This window comes from Capsella rubella, unplaced genomic scaffold (genome assembly GCF_000375325.1).
Source record: "Capsella rubella cultivar Monte Gargano unplaced genomic scaffold, Caprub1_0 scaffold_4, whole genome shotgun sequence".
Taxonomy (NCBI): domain Eukaryota; kingdom Viridiplantae; phylum Streptophyta; class Magnoliopsida; order Brassicales; family Brassicaceae; genus Capsella; species Capsella rubella.
The window spans coordinates 11,702,083-11,719,462 of record NW_006238920.1 but is presented as its reverse complement, the minus strand read 5'-3'; the positions used below and the strand labels follow the sequence as shown (position 1 = coordinate 11,719,462).

Genomic DNA, 17,380 nt, shown 5'->3' with positions numbered 1-17,380 from the left:
CTTTGTTCATGGAACTCGTGCTTAAAAGCACAAAGACTTTAGAGGATATGGTCGTAAGGTTTGGAAGGTATGTTGAAGAAAGAAGATTTGAAGAGTTGCTTGAGATGGGTTTCAATTGTTTCCCACGACAACAAAAACGTCTCTATTGTGCTTGGCTCAACAACCAAGTCGGATCAAAGGTTTACATGTTACTATAAATTTTTTATATCGGAGAGGTGTTTGTGGTTTTGTGATTATCAACATTATTGTGTTTTTTTTATGAGTTTTGATTTGTTTGTAATTTGTTTGTAATAAGGATTTGGTTTAAAAAAAAAGTCCATGCGTGGCTTTCACGAATTGAAATTGCAACCAGGTTTATTGAATTGGAAACAAATGGGGCCAAACTATACTTTTCACGTGACTGTCATTTACTTTGGGCCAAAACTTACTTATCATAGGCCCATAAACCTTTCTTTTCCCTCTTAAACCTAATTTTTTTTCTTCACGTGATTGCTTTTCTTTTTTTGATGCTTAACCCTAAGTGTCTTTTAACAAACATCCGATCTCAAGGCTGAGAAAACAAAAAATGGGGAATTCAGAGTCGTGTTTCCGAAAATACCGAATCCCGAGGTACGAAACCCCGAGGGATTTGCTGGAGATGAGACAAGGTTCTTGCAAAGAATCAATTAAGGCTTGGCAAGATTGCTATTCCGAAGAGAATTTTGTGAGGATGAGGAGGTGTATGGAGGCTCACCCTCATTACTATCAGCCCCTTCTGGCGCCGATCGAAGCTGGTGGAGAAGTGTTCGAGAAAGAGATGGAATCTTTCTTAATGCCCTCCAATGAAGATTCGAACCAACAAAAAGAGGAAGAGAGACAAGACGCATTGTATTTGCGGTTTTGCAAGTTCATGGAAGGAGGTGACTGCAAAGAAATATTCACAGCTTTTTTACATTGTGTGGAGGAAGATGATGAAAGTAGTAGGTGTTTGGAAGTCAAAGAAACGATGTCCAAGTGTATTGAGGCACACTCTGATTACTATCAACCTTACCTAGCTGCCAAGAAAGCTGCTAGTGAACAAATTTGTAAGGAGCTCGTAGCTCCATTTGTGAAGCAAGCTTAGGGGTGACTGATGTGGTTTTTTTATTTATGTTTACTGGAATATTAATATTTGATTGATGGTCACTTCGTCTGCAAATATATAAGCCAATCGATACGTAAACTTTTCTATGAGCTTTCCCATTCTTAGAAAAAACGTTTCTCCAAAAAAAAAAGAAATAAAAAACAAAATCAGATGATTACTATCTGATTTATGTGTTTTGAAATTTGTCTAATGTTGTATCATGAAAATGATTTTTACAATGCAGATGAGGAGGAAATTTATGATAATGTCTGCATAGGAGGTTCATGGGAACAAATTGGCTGTGATAGCTAAACTCTTACTTGGGAGAACAGACAATGCCGTTACTGGAAGTCAGACGTTAACCAGCAGATGTATGGAAGGGTCATCAAGAAGTGTCTAAGGCCCTGTTCGTTACTCCATTTTGCATCTATTAAAGGTCAGAAAGATATCAAATGGATCCCCCAAAGAACGTTTATCATCATCGATAAAAATGGATGATCATCGATAAAAATGGATGACGATGAAGCAAAGGAGCCTCCTCCGGCAAAAAATGGTAAACTGATGTTTATCATGGTCACGACTCCTATAGAGGGTTTACTGTTATATGCTAATGATCATCAATGATTCTTGTATTGCTTACGTGCTAGTTAAGTATGTATTTTGGTGTTCTTTACATATGTTTGTGCTTTTTTTTGTTGGTTAGATTTGATCTCTTGTCGAGCTTTGTCGTGTTCCGCTTCCGTTGTTCAAATTCAAAGCTTTGACATTTGAGACAATGATTTCTCAATATGCGATTCGTGGTATAGGAAATTTGTTACAAATCTCACGTGAGTTAAAGAAGCTAACCGGTGTATTTACCATAAATATAATCCTCTATTATTTTCCTTACACCATTCTAACTATTGTCAAAAATTTAGTAATCCTTGACACTTTGTTTGCATAAATGAAAACTAATGGCATGGCTCGAAAACTGATAAAACCTGGAGCTCGGAAGCTTAGGTCTTTAAGAACATTATCCGCAAAAAATTTGAATCGACGCCGACGCACATGGCTTTGTTCATGGAACTCGTGCTTAAAAACACAAATACTTTAGAGAAATTATATGGTCGTAAGGTTTGGAAGTTATCTCGAAGAAAGAAGATTTGAAGAGTTGCTTGAGATGGTTCCGGTGCTTTCCTACGAGGCTACGACCAACAGTGACGTCTTTCCTACGATAATGTGGCTTCGTTTTAGATTTTCTTCTCTTTCCTTTCTTTCTTCCTTAGAAATGTCAAGTATTGGAATTGTGCTTTGTTTTTATCTTTTGTGCCAGAGCACAAATTCTTAGGTTTTCTTTCATGTAATGCCTTCTTTCATTTTATATGATATTTATGAATTTAGCAAAAAAATAAAAATAATAGTAACGTCTCTCTTGTGCTTGGTTCAACCACCAAGTCGAATCAATGGTTTAAATGTTATAATTTTATTTTAGAAAACTATTCACTTTAGGGTGTCTAATTCCTAAGGAAAATTCTAGCTTAGTTTGCAACTTTGGCTAAGTTTTATACGTAATCCAATTTTTAAAAAATCATATCTCCGTTTGTAATTATAGTTTTATTGTTGAATTTAGCCATACAAATGATCAGAGGGCGACAAAGCGTCCACAAATGTAAAAGCTTAGAAAGGAATCCAAATTCCCCGATGAATCACAAGATAACGAAGATTGATTTATGGCTTTTGCTTTACTCACACTGCTTCCATATTTATGGACGCCTTTGTCGTCCTCTGATAAGACACATAATGTTTGAAATAATTATTACCTAAATTATTTTCGGAAATTTTATCAGCAAGACAACAATGATGACCTACCAAAAACATAATAATAAGCTTCCACCGTCACCTAATCTCATAGGAGTGGCTATTTTTACTACTATACTATGGTGCTTTTCTTTGTTTTTCTAAGTTTGTTTGTTTTGTCTCACAAAAAAAAACTTTAACCCAATTAGAAGGAACTAATCCAAATGGTTGACAAAAAAAAAAAAAAAAAAAAAAAAAAAACGAAACTAATCCAAATCTTATCAGTGTCTTTTGAATTTATTAGCTTTGTTTAGTTTCAGTATAGACATGCATCTATCGTTTGATTTAAAATTTTCAAGATTTGATAACTCAATATACAAATATGCGTCTAAACTAAGATTCGTATTAAAACTAGTTATATTCATTTTAGGATATCACATAGCGTATAATTTTAAAAGAACAGTTTTCTCGTATAGCTTGGTTATTTAACCCATCATCAGTTTCTACAATAATTCTGACTTACATAATTTGCACTCCTAATCATGCAAGCATCCCCGATCATGTTGGTGAATATATATTACATGCGTGCTTACTAATTGGTTTGGGAATGATTTTTCTTGAAAAGCTTAACTATGATACTACGAATACGGTTAATGCAAAGTATGTGACATCCATTCGTTGGGAAGTAAACATAAAAAAAAAACCATATATATCTTAGTCATGTATTTAATAATATAAAAACCAAACATACATGTATAACATTAAATTCGAAATTTGACCGGGTCAAATGAGAAAGCTGCATGGATTCACATATCCCAAACCAAAACACATGTTTTATACTACACTACTCTTTTTGTCTTATAGATTTGTGTGGCTTCACTTGTTTTGTTTCTTTCCCGACTCCTATCTTAAAGAGGTTTGAAATTGAAAGTCCTAAAAATGGGATGTAGCTAGCAAATAAGTAAAAACAACGCATTATGGTTCAAGGTTTGAATGAGAAATGTGACTCCTGTTTGGCTCTATCCGGATTGTGTGCAACAATCAACGCCTATCATTATTTTTAACTTTTTTTAAGCTATTTTTAACTTTTGGCCGGTGTCATTGGTGCCAAAACTGTCTAGAATTTGGCACCAATTAACTGAGATTTAGAAAAACACAGCAAACATGCATACGAATACGTTAGAAAAATACCATTAGTGATTGCTTTTAAACTCATCTAATTGTAATTGAAACGCTAATAAACCCCCTTGGATTACTTTCAAGTTTCAACATACTACTTTCCTTTTTTTGGGGGGTCAGAACCTCAATACTAACCCTACTATTTACATCCTGAAATTGAAACCATAACATCTTCAAATGTCAAAAACTAAATGGACCTACATCACAACATCACAACCACAACCACCAAACACTGAATTTTTTTCGAAATTTGAAAATCAAAATTTGATTACGGGACACTATAGTCCTAGCTTTGTTCTGTTGACACACAACCCTACTATTAACACATCGTATCAACTTATCAATTAAAGCATGTATCAAATAACAGTTTTAATATTAGAAAAATAATGAATCTTTTGTACTATAATATAATAGTTGAACCGACAGTGTATATAATAAAGTTTAAACCGATAAATATCAAAGAGTATAAAAAAAGCAGAGTTTTTGTTTAAATCCTACACCCCACCGATATGTACAGTAGACAATCAATAATAATAGATCAGTGAATTACACAAGACATAAAAAAAAAAAAAAAAGTAAAAAAAAAAAAGGTGTTCCGTATTTCAAAGTCTGTGCTGCATTGCCCACTGCTTCACGCCTACGCAATTCAACTCTTTGGCTTCTCTTTTCTTTCTTTCAGATCTTCTTTTATTTTATTTTTTGCTTTTTCCATGTTTCCATGTCGTCATGCTTCTTTATCTTTTTTCATTTTTCAAAAAATCTAAGTATCCAACCCCATTTGATTTGATTTTTTCCAACAATCGAAGTACACTATACTAAGCTATAGTTAAGTTCATTGATATTGTAACCACTGTTTTGTTCTAAATTTTCAACGAGCACACGTTATACAAGCCGTAACATTGCTCAATCACAACTCATGATGTACGTACATTAATCCAAGTACACTAGTAAGAAATGAATGATAAATAAAAGGTAATAATTAATCAACAAACAAAATAATTCCGATGTTTTTATTACAACCCCATTAGATTTTTCCAAAAATAGCAGAAAACACTATTTAAGTAACACAAATAACAAATCCCACCCAACACATATTTTGAATTTCACCGTCGACTAAAAGTGAAAACCAAAAACAAAAAATACCCCACTCTCCCCACTCCACTCCCTTAAACCCTCCCAAGGTCAACAAAAAAAAATTACAGAGAGCTTTGTCTTAGTAACTAAAAATACATTTATATTATAATGTTACACACTTAATAATAATATCCCCTAATTTATTCTTCATTATCATATCCCTTATTGCTACTAATAATAATCATAACATTATAGCCTACACCCAAACAACTCCTAAACTAACCGCTCCTTCTTTCAGACCAAAACAATCAAAGATTAAACCCAATCCTCATCATCATCAGTACATCCAATCCTGAGGAAGACGTCTTTCTTGGTTCAGACAACCACCACTAACTGCTCTGAAATTTCCCTGCCGAGCAAGTAGTGCTCTTCTTGCCAACATGCACTCTGTTCAAATCATAAGAAACAGTAGTTGTTAGCTCAAAAGCTCTGTTTTTGCTCATGTGTAAAGGTTTGTAGTAATTGAGGGTAATTAGTAATTACCATAATCGAACAGGCTAAGCCTTGCCCCGACAACATTGTTGAACTCATCAAAGGTTAGATTCTGCTGATTGACTTTTGATTGCAACACAGCTGGAGTGTTGACTGCTACAAAGATGCAAGGGATGAAATTAGAACCTCTCTGGCGTATCAAGACTTATTATTACAAACAGAATGTTGAAGACATCATACCTGTTTTTTTCTGAGAATCGGAAGGAGTCGTTGTTGGGTATCGCCGGGGGAGGAAAACTCCGGTACCGACAGAAGGACGCTTCAGGGGAGCTACAGCGTGTTGTGGTGGCATCCATGTACGGTTGGATAGAGCGTTGATGTTCTGTCTTACGTATCTCGGATTCTCGAACAGGACATCTTCGTTAACAACTCTCTTCTGGATTCTTGACTGAGAACAGAGCCACAAGTGGTCAACGAGACGCTGCTGCTGGAGTTCAGCAAGAATCGCAGCGTTTTGACGGCGGAGTAGAGACTCAGGGGTTTGGAGAGGAAGATGATTAGGCTCGTAGCTTCCGAGCTTGAGTCTAGCAACTTCTCCAGCAGCTGCAGAGATCACATCCCAAGCATTGTCTCTACGGGAAGACGTAGTAGGAGCCGGTGGGGATGGAAGGATAGGACTTCTACTTCCAGAGTTTGAAAAGCTTCCGAGTCCACTCAGTGTCGACTGAGGCGAAGTAGCTGCTGCTCGACGTTTCTCCTGCCGAGAAGAAAGACACAGAAGAAGCAGTAAGCATGATGAGTACGTAGATTTAGTAAAGAGAAAGAAGAGAGATGTCGTTCGTGGAGTATCGCATACCTCAGTCTTGAAGAGAGGAGTAGGAGGAGCAAGACGCTGAGTAGAAGGGGCGAGCCGGCGACTCAAACCAGCGAGGAAGTCTTCCTCGTCGTCGCTGCTCTCGTCTTCAGTCTCGGTGGAGTCACCGGGAGAAGTGAAACCAGGGGAGAAGGAAGGAGAGTCAAACTCGTAAGGGAACTCGTTAGGGAAACCGAGTCGAGTAGGGGTTAACTCTGAAGCAGGGGATTTCTCCATGACGGGGAGGTTGACGGAGAGAAAAGGAGGAGGAGGGAGGAGGCGAGACATAGAAGACGAAGCAGAGGAAGGAGAGAGAGAGGTGTGAAGTGAGGAGGAAGGTGGAGAATGTTGAAGACATGGTTGCTTTTATTAAGGTTTCAGGGTTTCTATGAGACAGCTCAAAAGCACTTTAATTTCACTTCTGCTTTTTTCTTCCATTTATTCTAATAATATACTTATATAAAACTATCCGTAATTAATGCGTGATGGACGAAAACTCAAAAAATCTAATTTCCTTCGGTCTTTCTTTTAACTATTTTGCCTTGGAAACCAAATGAAACAAAACAACAATAGTACTTCTTGTATTGTTACTTTTTTTTTAAAATAAAGAAATTACTAGTCCATCATATTAGCAAGTACATCTTTAAGAAAACCATCGCATCTAAATATATTTGATGTACTATATATCATTTGGATTCAAACTCAACTAAGAAATTGTTTTTTTTTTTTAATGGCACATGATAAGACTCGTATTGCAAAAAGATAATTTGAGAATATAATTTAGCAAATATGTCGATGTATTTTCCATTTTGTATTAGTATAAAAGATAGAAGGAGATATAAAATGAGGAAATGCGAAAGGGCATGAGAAAATAACAGGTGGAACCCACTTAATCCCAAACAAGTTGTCATTTTTACAGCTCCAATGTTTTCTTCTTCTTCTAATGTACTAATGTTTTACTATATAGTAAATAGTACTACTTATTAAAAACACTAAAATAAAATCTCAGTCTTTATAGTTTGCTAGTATACTGTATAGTATAAAGTTTAAAATAATAATAGTAGTATTTTAGTTGTGTGGGGGATTCAAAAATTATAAAAAGCAACGAACGAACACTTGATAATTACGCATTCCCTCTTCTCTTTTTTTTTTTGTTTTTGTTTTTCCCTTTGATGCAAAATCCATTCTCATCATTTTAAGCTCCTTTCCCACATCACTAATAATAGTAGGTTTTCCTGCTTAATTCATATATACTCGTAGCTCCTTTTAGTAGTAGTATTATGTTTTTTTGGGTCATAATTAGTAGTAGTATTTATGAGTTGGAAATTACTAGTAAGAATCACGTTTAATCAGTATTGCCACTAATTTACCAAGTGCGACCCATTGAAAACCCCTATCTATTTTGTTACTAGTACTATTTTCTAGGGTTATTTTCATTATTTATTTGTAAGTTTATTTATAATTAAGTTCATAGAAATCTCGTGACCAATAACTGAAGGGAAGTATTTGAAACAAAAAGGGTGAGAGGTGGCTGAAAGTCAGAAGATTTTCAAAATCAGTCACCCGTCCCTCTCTCCGTCTCTGACGTAACGGATTTTGAACAGGTCCGTCTCCTTCCCGTCAGAATGAATCGAGTTTTCGTTGGGTCAGAAGAATGAGCCGTGATAACAGACGTTAACGACGGATTCTAAACCGGTCAATAAACTGAATTGGATAACAACTTTTCCCCGCCTTTGGATCATTTTAGGGTACACAACTACACAACACTCAACACAAAAGAAAATAAAAAGAGAGATAGGATGGATGGGGTGGGGTAGAGGTTTAATCTGCCGATAAGGACAGCTCCCTCCCCTTCGTTAAGTCAAAAGCACAAAGTAGCGGGAACATATCTTCTCCCCTCTTCTCTTTCGAATATCCCCAACCCCAATTCTTATTATTATTTTAAAAACGATGATATATACTCTGAAAAAGAAAGTTTTTTATGTTTAAATAATATGTTTGTAATGTCTTAAGTTACTCCAAAAATTGTGCCCCCCTCTAGTTGTCTTCTCTTGTCTCCGGAGTCTACTCTCGTATTGTCGATACAGTGTTTGTATTATTCTATGTTATACTACCAGATAGATATATACTAGAGCACCCAACATAAGCTTTATAATAATAACCTGTTACAAAACCAGTGAAGAAAGCTGGTTGGTTTTCTGATCACAACAACAACAACAAAAAGTTGAGTTTGTAAGCTGGAATCCAGTTTTATTCCCGTAATTTACGACTGGGTAGCTAGGAGTACTAATATAAAACATGCAATTATGGGCAATATATAATGAGAGATTTTTATAACACCCTCAAAATAAAATTAAATAAAAAAGTGTTAGAATAATACAATGGATAAAAAAAATAAATTGAAATTATTTATGGGCAAAGAGAGTTTTATTTATGGAAGTGAAAGAGATGATATAAATATAAAGACACGCGCGAGAAAGAGTGAGAGTGGGGGAGGGAAGCAAGTGAAGTGAAGGTGGGTGGGGTTGTGTTTGTCTCTGCCCGCCAGCAAATGCTTTTACAGAAGCTGTCTTTTCTCTCCCTCTCTCTCTCTGCCTTCTTCATTCCAACAAATACTTTACGAAACCACATTTTATTTATAATTTTCCTCCCAATATACTATAAGATAACAATTGAGAAACAATGGTTGGGGAGAGGAGCTATTCACCGTATCCCCGAATTTTAAACTGAGTGATATGTACTAACAAGCTATAAGTGAGTGGGAGTGGACTAACAAAGACAAAAAAAAAGAAAAAAAAACCAGAAAATCTGGAAATGTCATTTCGAATTTCCCGCCGAAAGTCTCGTTGGGATGGATGGAATAAAATGACAGGAAGATTATATACCAACGGTCTATTTCAATATATTGTGTTGTCACTAAAACCTTACCCTGGCACCTCCTCTTCTATGCCCTGTAACAAGGGACCCTATGTCATTACCAAGTCTACTTCCTTATTCCTGTCTTCTATACACGATCATAAGAAACCATCCCACGCAACGATTTTGTGTCTTTACAATTTTTTAGTTACGTATATTTATATATATATATAGAGAAATAGTATATAATTAGTAATTCATATGAATTTTATCACAAAGTGACATCTTCTGATTTCTGAAGCGTTCTTTTTTTTATAAAAAAAATTCTCATATGCCACTACAACAAACAAAAAATCAAAATGACATAGTATATTCAAATAAAGTTTTATTTTAGTTCTTTTTTCTATTGTAGATCTTTTTTATTTCTTTAAAAGTTGGTTGATACACGCTAACCCCTTGATTTGTCCGGTTCAATCCGGTAATCAATAGCTTATAGACAATATTCCAACATTCCAACTCATCTTTTCGACTCAGACCAACATTGAGGTTTTAAAGAGTATTTAAGGGTATTAAGCTTTTAAATATAAATCAAAATTCATTGATATGGCTAACATACGTGAGTTGGAGAATGATTCTTTTGATGGGTTAAGAAACGTTACGTGGCGCAATCGGATTGGGTAAGGTTTATTTTTAATTATGACATTACAATTTTTTAAAATTTTTTTAATTTTTGTTTTTGTAAACCAGTTATTATGACATTACTATAGTTTATATGGATTGGATAAGTTGATAATTATATTATGACATAACAATTTTCAAATTTAATTATGAAGTTGATGAATCGATGTTAAGAAAAAACCCAATAAAATTAGCTATACATAGAAAACACAAGTTAATTTTCTTATATTACAAATTATAAATTTATTTAATTAAAAACAAAATCAAAACTTTTAAACTCTACTTTTTCATTAATACTAAATTAATGCTAACATACCCTAATCAATATACTCCCTATAATGTTACTCTCATATACAAAATAAATTGGTTAGATTAAAAGTCAGCTGAAATAATTTTTGAACGAGTTTCGGAGGGAGAGACTGATTAAATTAGATATAGTTGTATTACTATATTAAGAATAGTTGCATAGGAAGGAGAATCTTAAACTGACCATCTTTAATCATATGCTTTGTCCTCTTTTTCGTGGATTTAGCTGTTCCAACGTACTCACTCGTCCCCCTTATTTCAATCTCGTGAACCTCAAGTTATCTACTTCTTCTTTCCTATACTGCTTTTTTTTTTTTCGTCTTCAAAATATCTGTTAACTTCTTTTTTTTTTCTTCTAGGAAATGAGACATTCGTCTTATGTATATATGCAAAAATATGGTATCAGTATATTTAGGTATACCTAGATTACAAGATATGAGAAGACTAATATTCACTAATGAATTATATCAATATACACACACTTGTTGTTATCCACTTACTTTCTATTAAAAAAATTAAGTACGAAAAGCTACATGAAATATGATATCAGCAATCGCCTATTCACCTTTGGCATGATCTTAAATTCTCAAAGAATTATAATGAATCTACGATCCAGTTTCCACTAGATCTAATGACGACCGACGCAACTAAAAGCAAACTTTATTAATCTTTTCTAATAATTAATACAACTAACTAAAATGATCACTATATTATAGAGATATAAGATATCAACACAATAAACGATAGAAATATAATTTGTAAACGACTCGAAGTTAACATTTTTGAACACCATGTCCAGTCGTAAATTTGATAATACAGAAACTATGAGCTATGTAGTCATTTGAAACAAATCAATCAATGAAGTAATAAAATAATACAAATGGATTCTTTCGAGTTTAGAAACTCTCGAAGCAAAGAGGATGGATGGCCCCAAAAAAAATATAGAGTCCCGCCACATGCAAAAGGAATGATTCTTTCTCGTTCACTCGGTTTTGCAATGCTATAGCACGTGCGACGCCAACTGTTTCTTTCTATCACAACGACCATGTGTGGTGCGGTGTAACCGTGTTAGACACGAGTGCGGCACGTGCGACCTATTAGTCATTTTGTGTGCTTTATCCCCGCAATAGCAAGCAGTAGTATACCACTACTTGTTTGAACCGTCAATGGTCAAAGCCTCGGAAACATGAATCGTTCGGAAGAGTCTCTTTGTTTTCATTCTAGTTTCTTGTGTTTGCATGTTTGGCATTATGGTTCTATTTCAGTTATGAAAAAAGGTTATAGTCCTCCTCCTAGATTTAACTTCTTCTCATTCAAAATCGTCACAAAAACGATTTAAAATGTTTATCCTGGATGAGACGAATCTGAATACTGGAGTTGAGTTCGATGAATTTCTGTTCTTTTTTTATATAGTTCAATTTGTTAAACTAGATACTTTATATAATTAGTTTAGTGGAATGAGTCAACAAAGTCGTTGTAGTATAGTGGTAAGTATTCCCGCCTGTCACGCGGGTGACCCGGGTTCGATCCCCGGCAGCGGCGTTTCTTTTTGTTTCTCCTTCTATTCTTTTTATCCCTCTCAGGCCCCAAACATTGACTATTGGGCCGACCTTATCGTCAATGTCCTTCGCTAGCTCACTTAGTTATGTTTGATTACGTTCTTTTGGATATTTGATTAATAGGGATATAAAATTATTACATACGAAACAGCATGATATCGAATTACATATCAAATTTTAAATATAAAGATATTTGGACAGACGTTGATTTCATTATAAAGAGACTTGTCTAAAACTTGTTGCCTTTGTCGAACATGAAGAACCAACATGTCAAGCCTTAGCCCTTTTATGTAGACTTTTAGCTTCATCTCATACAGTAAGATATCCACTCTTTTTGATACTTTTCTTTCTTATGTCGCTATATTTTTTTTTTCATTTTCTTTTTTACATTTGTAGGTATATTTCGATACGGCAACTTCCATTATTCACTTAATTAAGGTCCCTGCAAAATGATCACAATTTTTTTAAACAAAATATATATAAATACGAGAGAACTGTATATCAAAGAGTAATTACTAATTGAAAATCCTGTAAGGCAAGGTTAATATGATATAAAAATCTAATCTCAACAACAAAAGATCTGCAAAATACACAATTTTTTGTAATAATCCTGAAACATTCACTTTCAGTTTTAAAAATTTATGATGTATATATGCATGTACCTTAGCACTTTAGCCGCTATCGTGCATCATCAGCTAGGGTTTGTTAATTAGTAATAAAGGGACCCTGCATTTTTTTATGATCTTTAAGTGAGTTTCTCATATATAAATGATCAATGTAAATTAGTATGTCACAAAAATGTATCTGCATTTATATGATGGAAAATGATGGAAAAAATGTTCGTTGTCTTACCATCCCACCAGTTTCCTCTTGGAGCACTTTCAGAATCGCCTTCTTCTCCATCTTTCTTATACTGTATGTACGACTCAGAATTAGCTAGTTTATTAGAGTTAATATGAACATGATGAAGTATATACAGAGTTAGATATATTATATCCAAAATGAACATATACAATTGATAATACATATAAGCTCAGAGATATCCATTTCCGTTTGGAAAACGCTGTTTTCTTGTACTATGCAAATTAGTGTTTTTGTTGATACTCAACCAAATTATCTTGGTAATGAAATAGGGACTTACAGCATCAGGGTTGGTAGTTGAAGAGGAATAGTTATCCTGTCCTCCATAGTATATGGATGAGCTTAAGTTGCATGGTGGTTGTGTTTCTTCATTTTGGTAACTCTTTCTCTCTTTATTTTTGCTCCTTTCTCCTCTTTCATCTGTATACCATTATTCACATTTCTCACTTTTATTAACTAAGCTCCAAGGTGAAGATCATCATAATTAAGATGTTATTCACATTATACTTCACTTCATTTTTAACTATAAGTGTAGCAGATTACCAAACTTTAAGGACTAATACGTCCAAAAACTCTTAACTAGAGTAAGCAGTAAACTCACTTGGAATCCTCAAATTTGTAGGTTGATATTTGGCAGCTCCATTTCGACTTCCCAAGTTGGTCTGCGTCTCCTAGAGTTGAGAACAAAGTAAAAAATATATGAAACCGATATATGTCTTTTAGTATAGATGATGATGATGATGATGATGATGATGATGATGATGATGATGATGATGATGATACTGATTTATATTTCATACCGTTGAGGGTGGTGGGAAAATAGAATTGAACAATCCTGTTGTTGATGATGACGAAGACGAAGGGGAGACTCTTGGACCAAAAATATGATCCAAAGATGAAGAGGACGATGAAGAGGAACCATATACTGACTTTTTCTTGTCCATCACCGCACACTCTTTTCAACTTTATGTTGTCTACTTGTTTGTGTGTAGTGTTTACTAATGTGTTTATATGTTAAAGGATTATTCTTTGTAGCTAAGTGATATATGTTCAACTGATAAAGTAGAGAAAAGAAAGAAACGAGAAGTTACTGAGAAGTTGTTTGTGTTGAGGAGGTATGGGACTTACTCTACTATAACCTTATTTATAGACACTGTTAACCACTTGTGACAGCTTTGACTATACTGTTTGAAACAATATTAAAAACAACAAAAAAACATTATTCTAATTTCGTTTTTGGTAATTCCGTGATATAAAATATTTCCCATTTCTGGTAGCATTTATGATTGAATTGGTTGGTTATCTGACTAATCAACCGATTAATCGCCAATCAAGAGTCAAGACACTAGATGCTGAGTGCCGGTATAGTGTATACATTAATTCTTAAACCGGTCAATTGATTAATTTACCGATTAGTCTATTAAATAGTCGGCTACTTTACCAACTATAATCAACCGTAATCGATACACAAAAATACTTTTTTTTCGGAAAAGAAACTTATGTAAAGGGGTATAGACATGCCAATATGGATGGTTTAACAAATGATCTATATATTATTAGTGTAATAAGACCTTTCAGATCCCCATTTGAATATTATTATATAGGGCTAAATTATTCATTATGTAATCTTAAACACAACTAACGTGTCCCTTAAAACTAGAATATCCCAAATACAAAATTTTCCAGTCTGAATCTTCCGCATGACAATACAAGACAAAAGTAACTCTAACTTGTTTTCCACCAAAATCCGTTTGAAGTCTCGAATTGCATTACAAGGCTTTGGTCGATATGAATTAAGGCTTTGGTCGACTATGATACTTCGGTTCCTATGGTTTTTCTTTAGTATTTGCTTTTCCGTTTAATTGAGAAAGGTATACAAAATACGAGCTGTGCTGAAAAGGTCGCGTAGAAGCCTATAAGGCAAAAAAGAGAGTTCTTTTACATATATATATTCGTCAAAAAGCCTAAGTAATACCATTTCACCACGAGAACAATTAGGCCATACAGATAATAAATGTATTGTGAATCTATTAAACGGAACTCAACCGATAGAACATAATGTCAATACGTGTGATGGGTATTTGTCCTAATATTCTTTTTATCGGTTATTTGTTTGACTATGCTTTTTAAGACAGTCTCTGCAAAGATACACCACATGCATGCATGATCCGATCCGTTTGTATCTGTACATCTAACAAAACATTTAGAATTATCAGTACAAATGTAAATTAAATCAAAGTATACTAAACCAATGGTATACGCTACTCTCACGCAAGGAATAATTCGACTGCAGAAAAAAAAAAGGAAAATGTAAGAAGAAAGATCTGAATGGGATGATACGTGTCCTTCATGGGGATTGAGGACACCATTCATCTTCATATATCATCCATTTGTAAACTTTCCCAAGTAATGGACACCATCAAGAATGTCAAAAAGACTTAGAGATAGAGATAAGAGACTAAAGATGAGAGAGAGAGAGAGAGGCAGCCTTATGAAAAGAGGATTAGATCCCTTATAAGTCAAGGAGAGCCATAGCTTGAGGGTTAAAGAAGCTCTTAGCTACAAATGCTCTCTGCTCCCCAACCTTGGATCAATATACCGTTTGGATCTTTTATTATGCAAAGTTGACATTGCATGTATATATTTTTTGGTCACATGGTTAGAATGTTAAGATACATTGCACATAGTAATTGCAGTTATAAGTAGGATTCGGACTTGGGTATATAATATGTTGATGCTTTTGCGCATATATATATACTTTATTTTGGCTGGTTGATGATAATGTATAGTACGTTGATATTCTCAATTTCAAATTATAATTGCTTTCTATATTAGTTTTTTTTTATTAAAAAAAATCTGTTATATAAATAATATGCCGTGCCTAATTTATCATTATTGTCATAATTTGTTGGTATACAAACTTGTGAACGAGCAAACATATTTAAAACCGTACATTAGACCTAGACGACGAAATCGAATGACGATCCAATTTTAAAGGACATATTCAAAGCCGATTTGGGCTTCGTAACCTGATCAAGCTTCAACCTTATATACTACTAACACATCGTTCATTTTTTATAACTACAGTACTATCCTAACTTGAGCATCACTAATTATTGTCTTCTTGGTCTTGTTGGTCGACGAACCTAAAGGTTGACTTCCATAAAAGCCTAAATTTGATTTTAGCCATAATATTCTTCTTCTTCTTTTGTTCACCAAAGCCATTTTAATTTTTTCTAAAGACTGAGCAAGGTTTTCAAAAAAAAAAAAAAAAAAAAACTAAAGACTGATCAGCAATTTATACTTTGTTTTCAAAAGATGGTCGTTAAACCATTTTAGTCACAGCTTTCTCATCCATTTTAGCCGTTAAACCATTTTAGTCGAACTGATGTAGTATAAAGAAGAAATTTGTATATCGAGATATACATAATTTAAGAAAACACAAAATTACTAGATAACAATACCTAAACAGTATAAAACAAAAAAAAAAGAGATGACAAAACTTTAGTGTTCCTTGTGTTTCCCTAAAGCTCAACAAGAAGCACTTGCTCCTTTTTCTTATCCAGACACCGAATCCTATACGTGTACCCCAGTGGATTATAAGTTCAAATTCGAACATTTGACAACACTGCATGTATAATAAAATGGAGACCATTTTTTAATTGATTGGTTGCAATATTAGGGTTGGGACAACCTAAACAGCCTACATAATTTACAGCTCTAAGTAAATCAAGTACATAATTGTTTTCACTTTCTTGTGTTAATTAAAGGGGATGAAATTGAAGGACATCTATGTTATGTGTTCTTAACCAATTTTTATGTTTTTATACTTTTCATGAAATCGTCTTAAACTAGTTTTCGCTGGACTACGGAAAACTTTTAAATAAAATAAGCTTCAGAACTGTTTAGCAGTGTTTAGACTCATTAAATTTAGTTCTTTAATGCATTTTATATCAAAATATCTTTGCTTTTGTTTTTAGTTATTTCCAAGATTTCAAGTGAACCTTACAAGTGTAATTTACCCAAACCAAAAGAAAAATCCTTACAATTTTAAAGTAACTAGTTATTAATATTCATTGGCAACAACTTATGGCTACGGGATTCGTCGTCCATGTAGTATACAATTTCTTCGTCTACACCATAAACCCCTTTCTCACCTGCACACAATTTTATATATTAATAAAAAAAAACATTTAGAACTTAACAAATATAATTTGGTTGTTCAGTTTTACAAATTAGTTAGTACGACATAATATTTGGTACAAACCAAATGTATTTTGATTGTCTTGTAATCAGAGATTCATCATGGTCACATTAACCAGCAGCACTAGCTGCTCAACGAATTGACAGTAAAAATTGGGTTTATAATGTGTCGTCTTTGCATTTAGTGTAAATGTATATCTTTCGTTTTCTTTGTTGAACAATCGTACGTACCTTTTAATTTCTCAGCCTCTTCATGGGTGAGTTCTGCAGCAAACCCGCTAATGACTTCCTTGTAGCAATATACAAGAGCATGTTTTGGTGACCTGATGAAAAAAAACAAATAGACAAAACCAAACATTTCAACTTTTGTTCAAATGCTTTCGTTTTTTTTTTTTTTTTTTTCTAATGTCTATCTTGGATTGCTAGCCTTAGAGCTAAACT

The 17,380-nt window shown here is 33.9% G+C and overlaps 4 protein-coding genes and 1 non-coding gene across 6 annotated transcripts in view; 2 read left to right on the top strand and 3 right to left on the bottom strand.

Moving 5' to 3' along the window:
- Positions 1-542: 542 nt before the first annotated feature.
- On the top strand, positions 543-1,102 carry LOC17888018. Its single transcript, XM_006295026.2, has one exon. It carries the CDS (start codon positions 566-568, stop codon positions 1,100-1,102), a length of 537 nt encoding a protein of 178 aa, XP_006295088.2. The 5' UTR covers positions 543-565.
- A 3,912-nt stretch (positions 1,103-5,014) lies between these two features.
- Positions 5,015-6,823, bottom strand: LOC17889854. Its single transcript, XM_023784084.1, has 4 exons — positions 6,480-6,823; positions 5,864-6,380; positions 5,675-5,776; positions 5,015-5,578 (listed from the first exon to the last, which is right to left on the bottom strand). Exons 1-4 carry the CDS (start codon positions 6,762-6,764, stop codon positions 5,469-5,471), a joined length of 1,014 nt encoding a protein of 337 aa, XP_023639852.1. The 5' UTR covers positions 6,765-6,823; the 3' UTR covers positions 5,015-5,468.
- A 4,963-nt stretch (positions 6,824-11,786) lies between these two features.
- Positions 11,787-11,858, top strand: TRNAD-GUC. The gene has a single exon. It is a non-coding gene; the product is annotated as a tRNA-Asp (tRNA).
- Positions 11,859-12,079: 221 nt separating this feature from the next.
- On the bottom strand, positions 12,080-13,683 carry LOC17889761. Of its 2 annotated transcripts, XM_023785081.1 has the most exons (6): positions 13,537-13,683; positions 13,338-13,407; positions 13,017-13,156; positions 12,728-12,788; positions 12,538-12,601; positions 12,080-12,317 (listed from the first exon to the last, which is right to left on the bottom strand). In XM_023785081.1, exons 1-5 carry the CDS (start codon positions 13,678-13,680, stop codon positions 12,585-12,587), a joined length of 432 nt encoding a protein of 143 aa, XP_023640849.1. In that variant the 5' UTR covers positions 13,681-13,683; the 3' UTR covers positions 12,080-12,317; positions 12,538-12,584. The 2 variants fall into 2 exon arrangements, with proteins under 2 accessions (XP_023640849.1, XP_006295744.1); XM_006295682.2 differs by lacking the exons at positions 12,080-12,317; positions 12,538-12,601; positions 12,728-12,788 and having other exon boundaries at positions 12,909-13,156.
- Positions 13,684-16,795: 3,112 nt separating this feature from the next.
- LOC17889173 overlaps positions 16,796-17,380 on the bottom strand; it is a 1,107-nt gene continuing 522 nt past the window's right edge. Inside the window, exons 3-4 of the mRNA XM_006296513.2 lie at positions 17,171-17,262; positions 16,796-16,893 (exon numbers count right to left, since the gene is read on the bottom strand). Coding sequence (XP_006296575.2) covers positions 16,796-16,893; positions 17,171-17,262 — 190 coding nt within the window. The remainder of the gene's footprint in view (positions 16,894-17,170; positions 17,263-17,380) is intronic.

Excerpts from the sequence above, each read along its gene's own strand:
- LOC17888018 (XM_006295026.2), top strand. The coding sequence starts at position 566 with ATGGGGAATTCAGAGTCGTGTTTCCGAAAATACCGAATCCCGAGGTAC.
- LOC17889854 (XM_023784084.1), bottom strand. The coding sequence starts at position 6,764 with ATGTCTCGCCTCCTCCCTCCTCCTCCTTTTCTCTCCGTCAACCTCCCC. Across the intron at positions 6,381-6,479 it reads CTCCTCTCTTCAAGACTGAG|GAGAAACGTCGAGCAGCAGC; the intron begins GTATGCGATACT and ends TCTTCTCGGCAG. Across the intron at positions 5,579-5,674 it reads GCTTAGCCTGTTCGATTATG|AGTGCATGTTGGCAAGAAGA; the intron begins GTAATTACTAAT and ends TGATTTGAACAG.
- LOC17889761 (XM_006295682.2), bottom strand. The coding sequence starts at position 13,680 with ATGGACAAGAAAAAGTCAGTATATGGTTCCTCTTCATCGTCCTCTTCA. Across the intron at positions 13,408-13,536 it reads TTTTCCCACCACCCTCAACG|GAGACGCAGACCAACTTGGG; the intron begins GTATGAAATATA and ends TCTCAACTCTAG. Across the intron at positions 13,157-13,337 it reads TACAAATTTGAGGATTCCAA|ATGAAAGAGGAGAAAGGAGC; the intron begins GTGAGTTTACTG and ends AATGGTATACAG.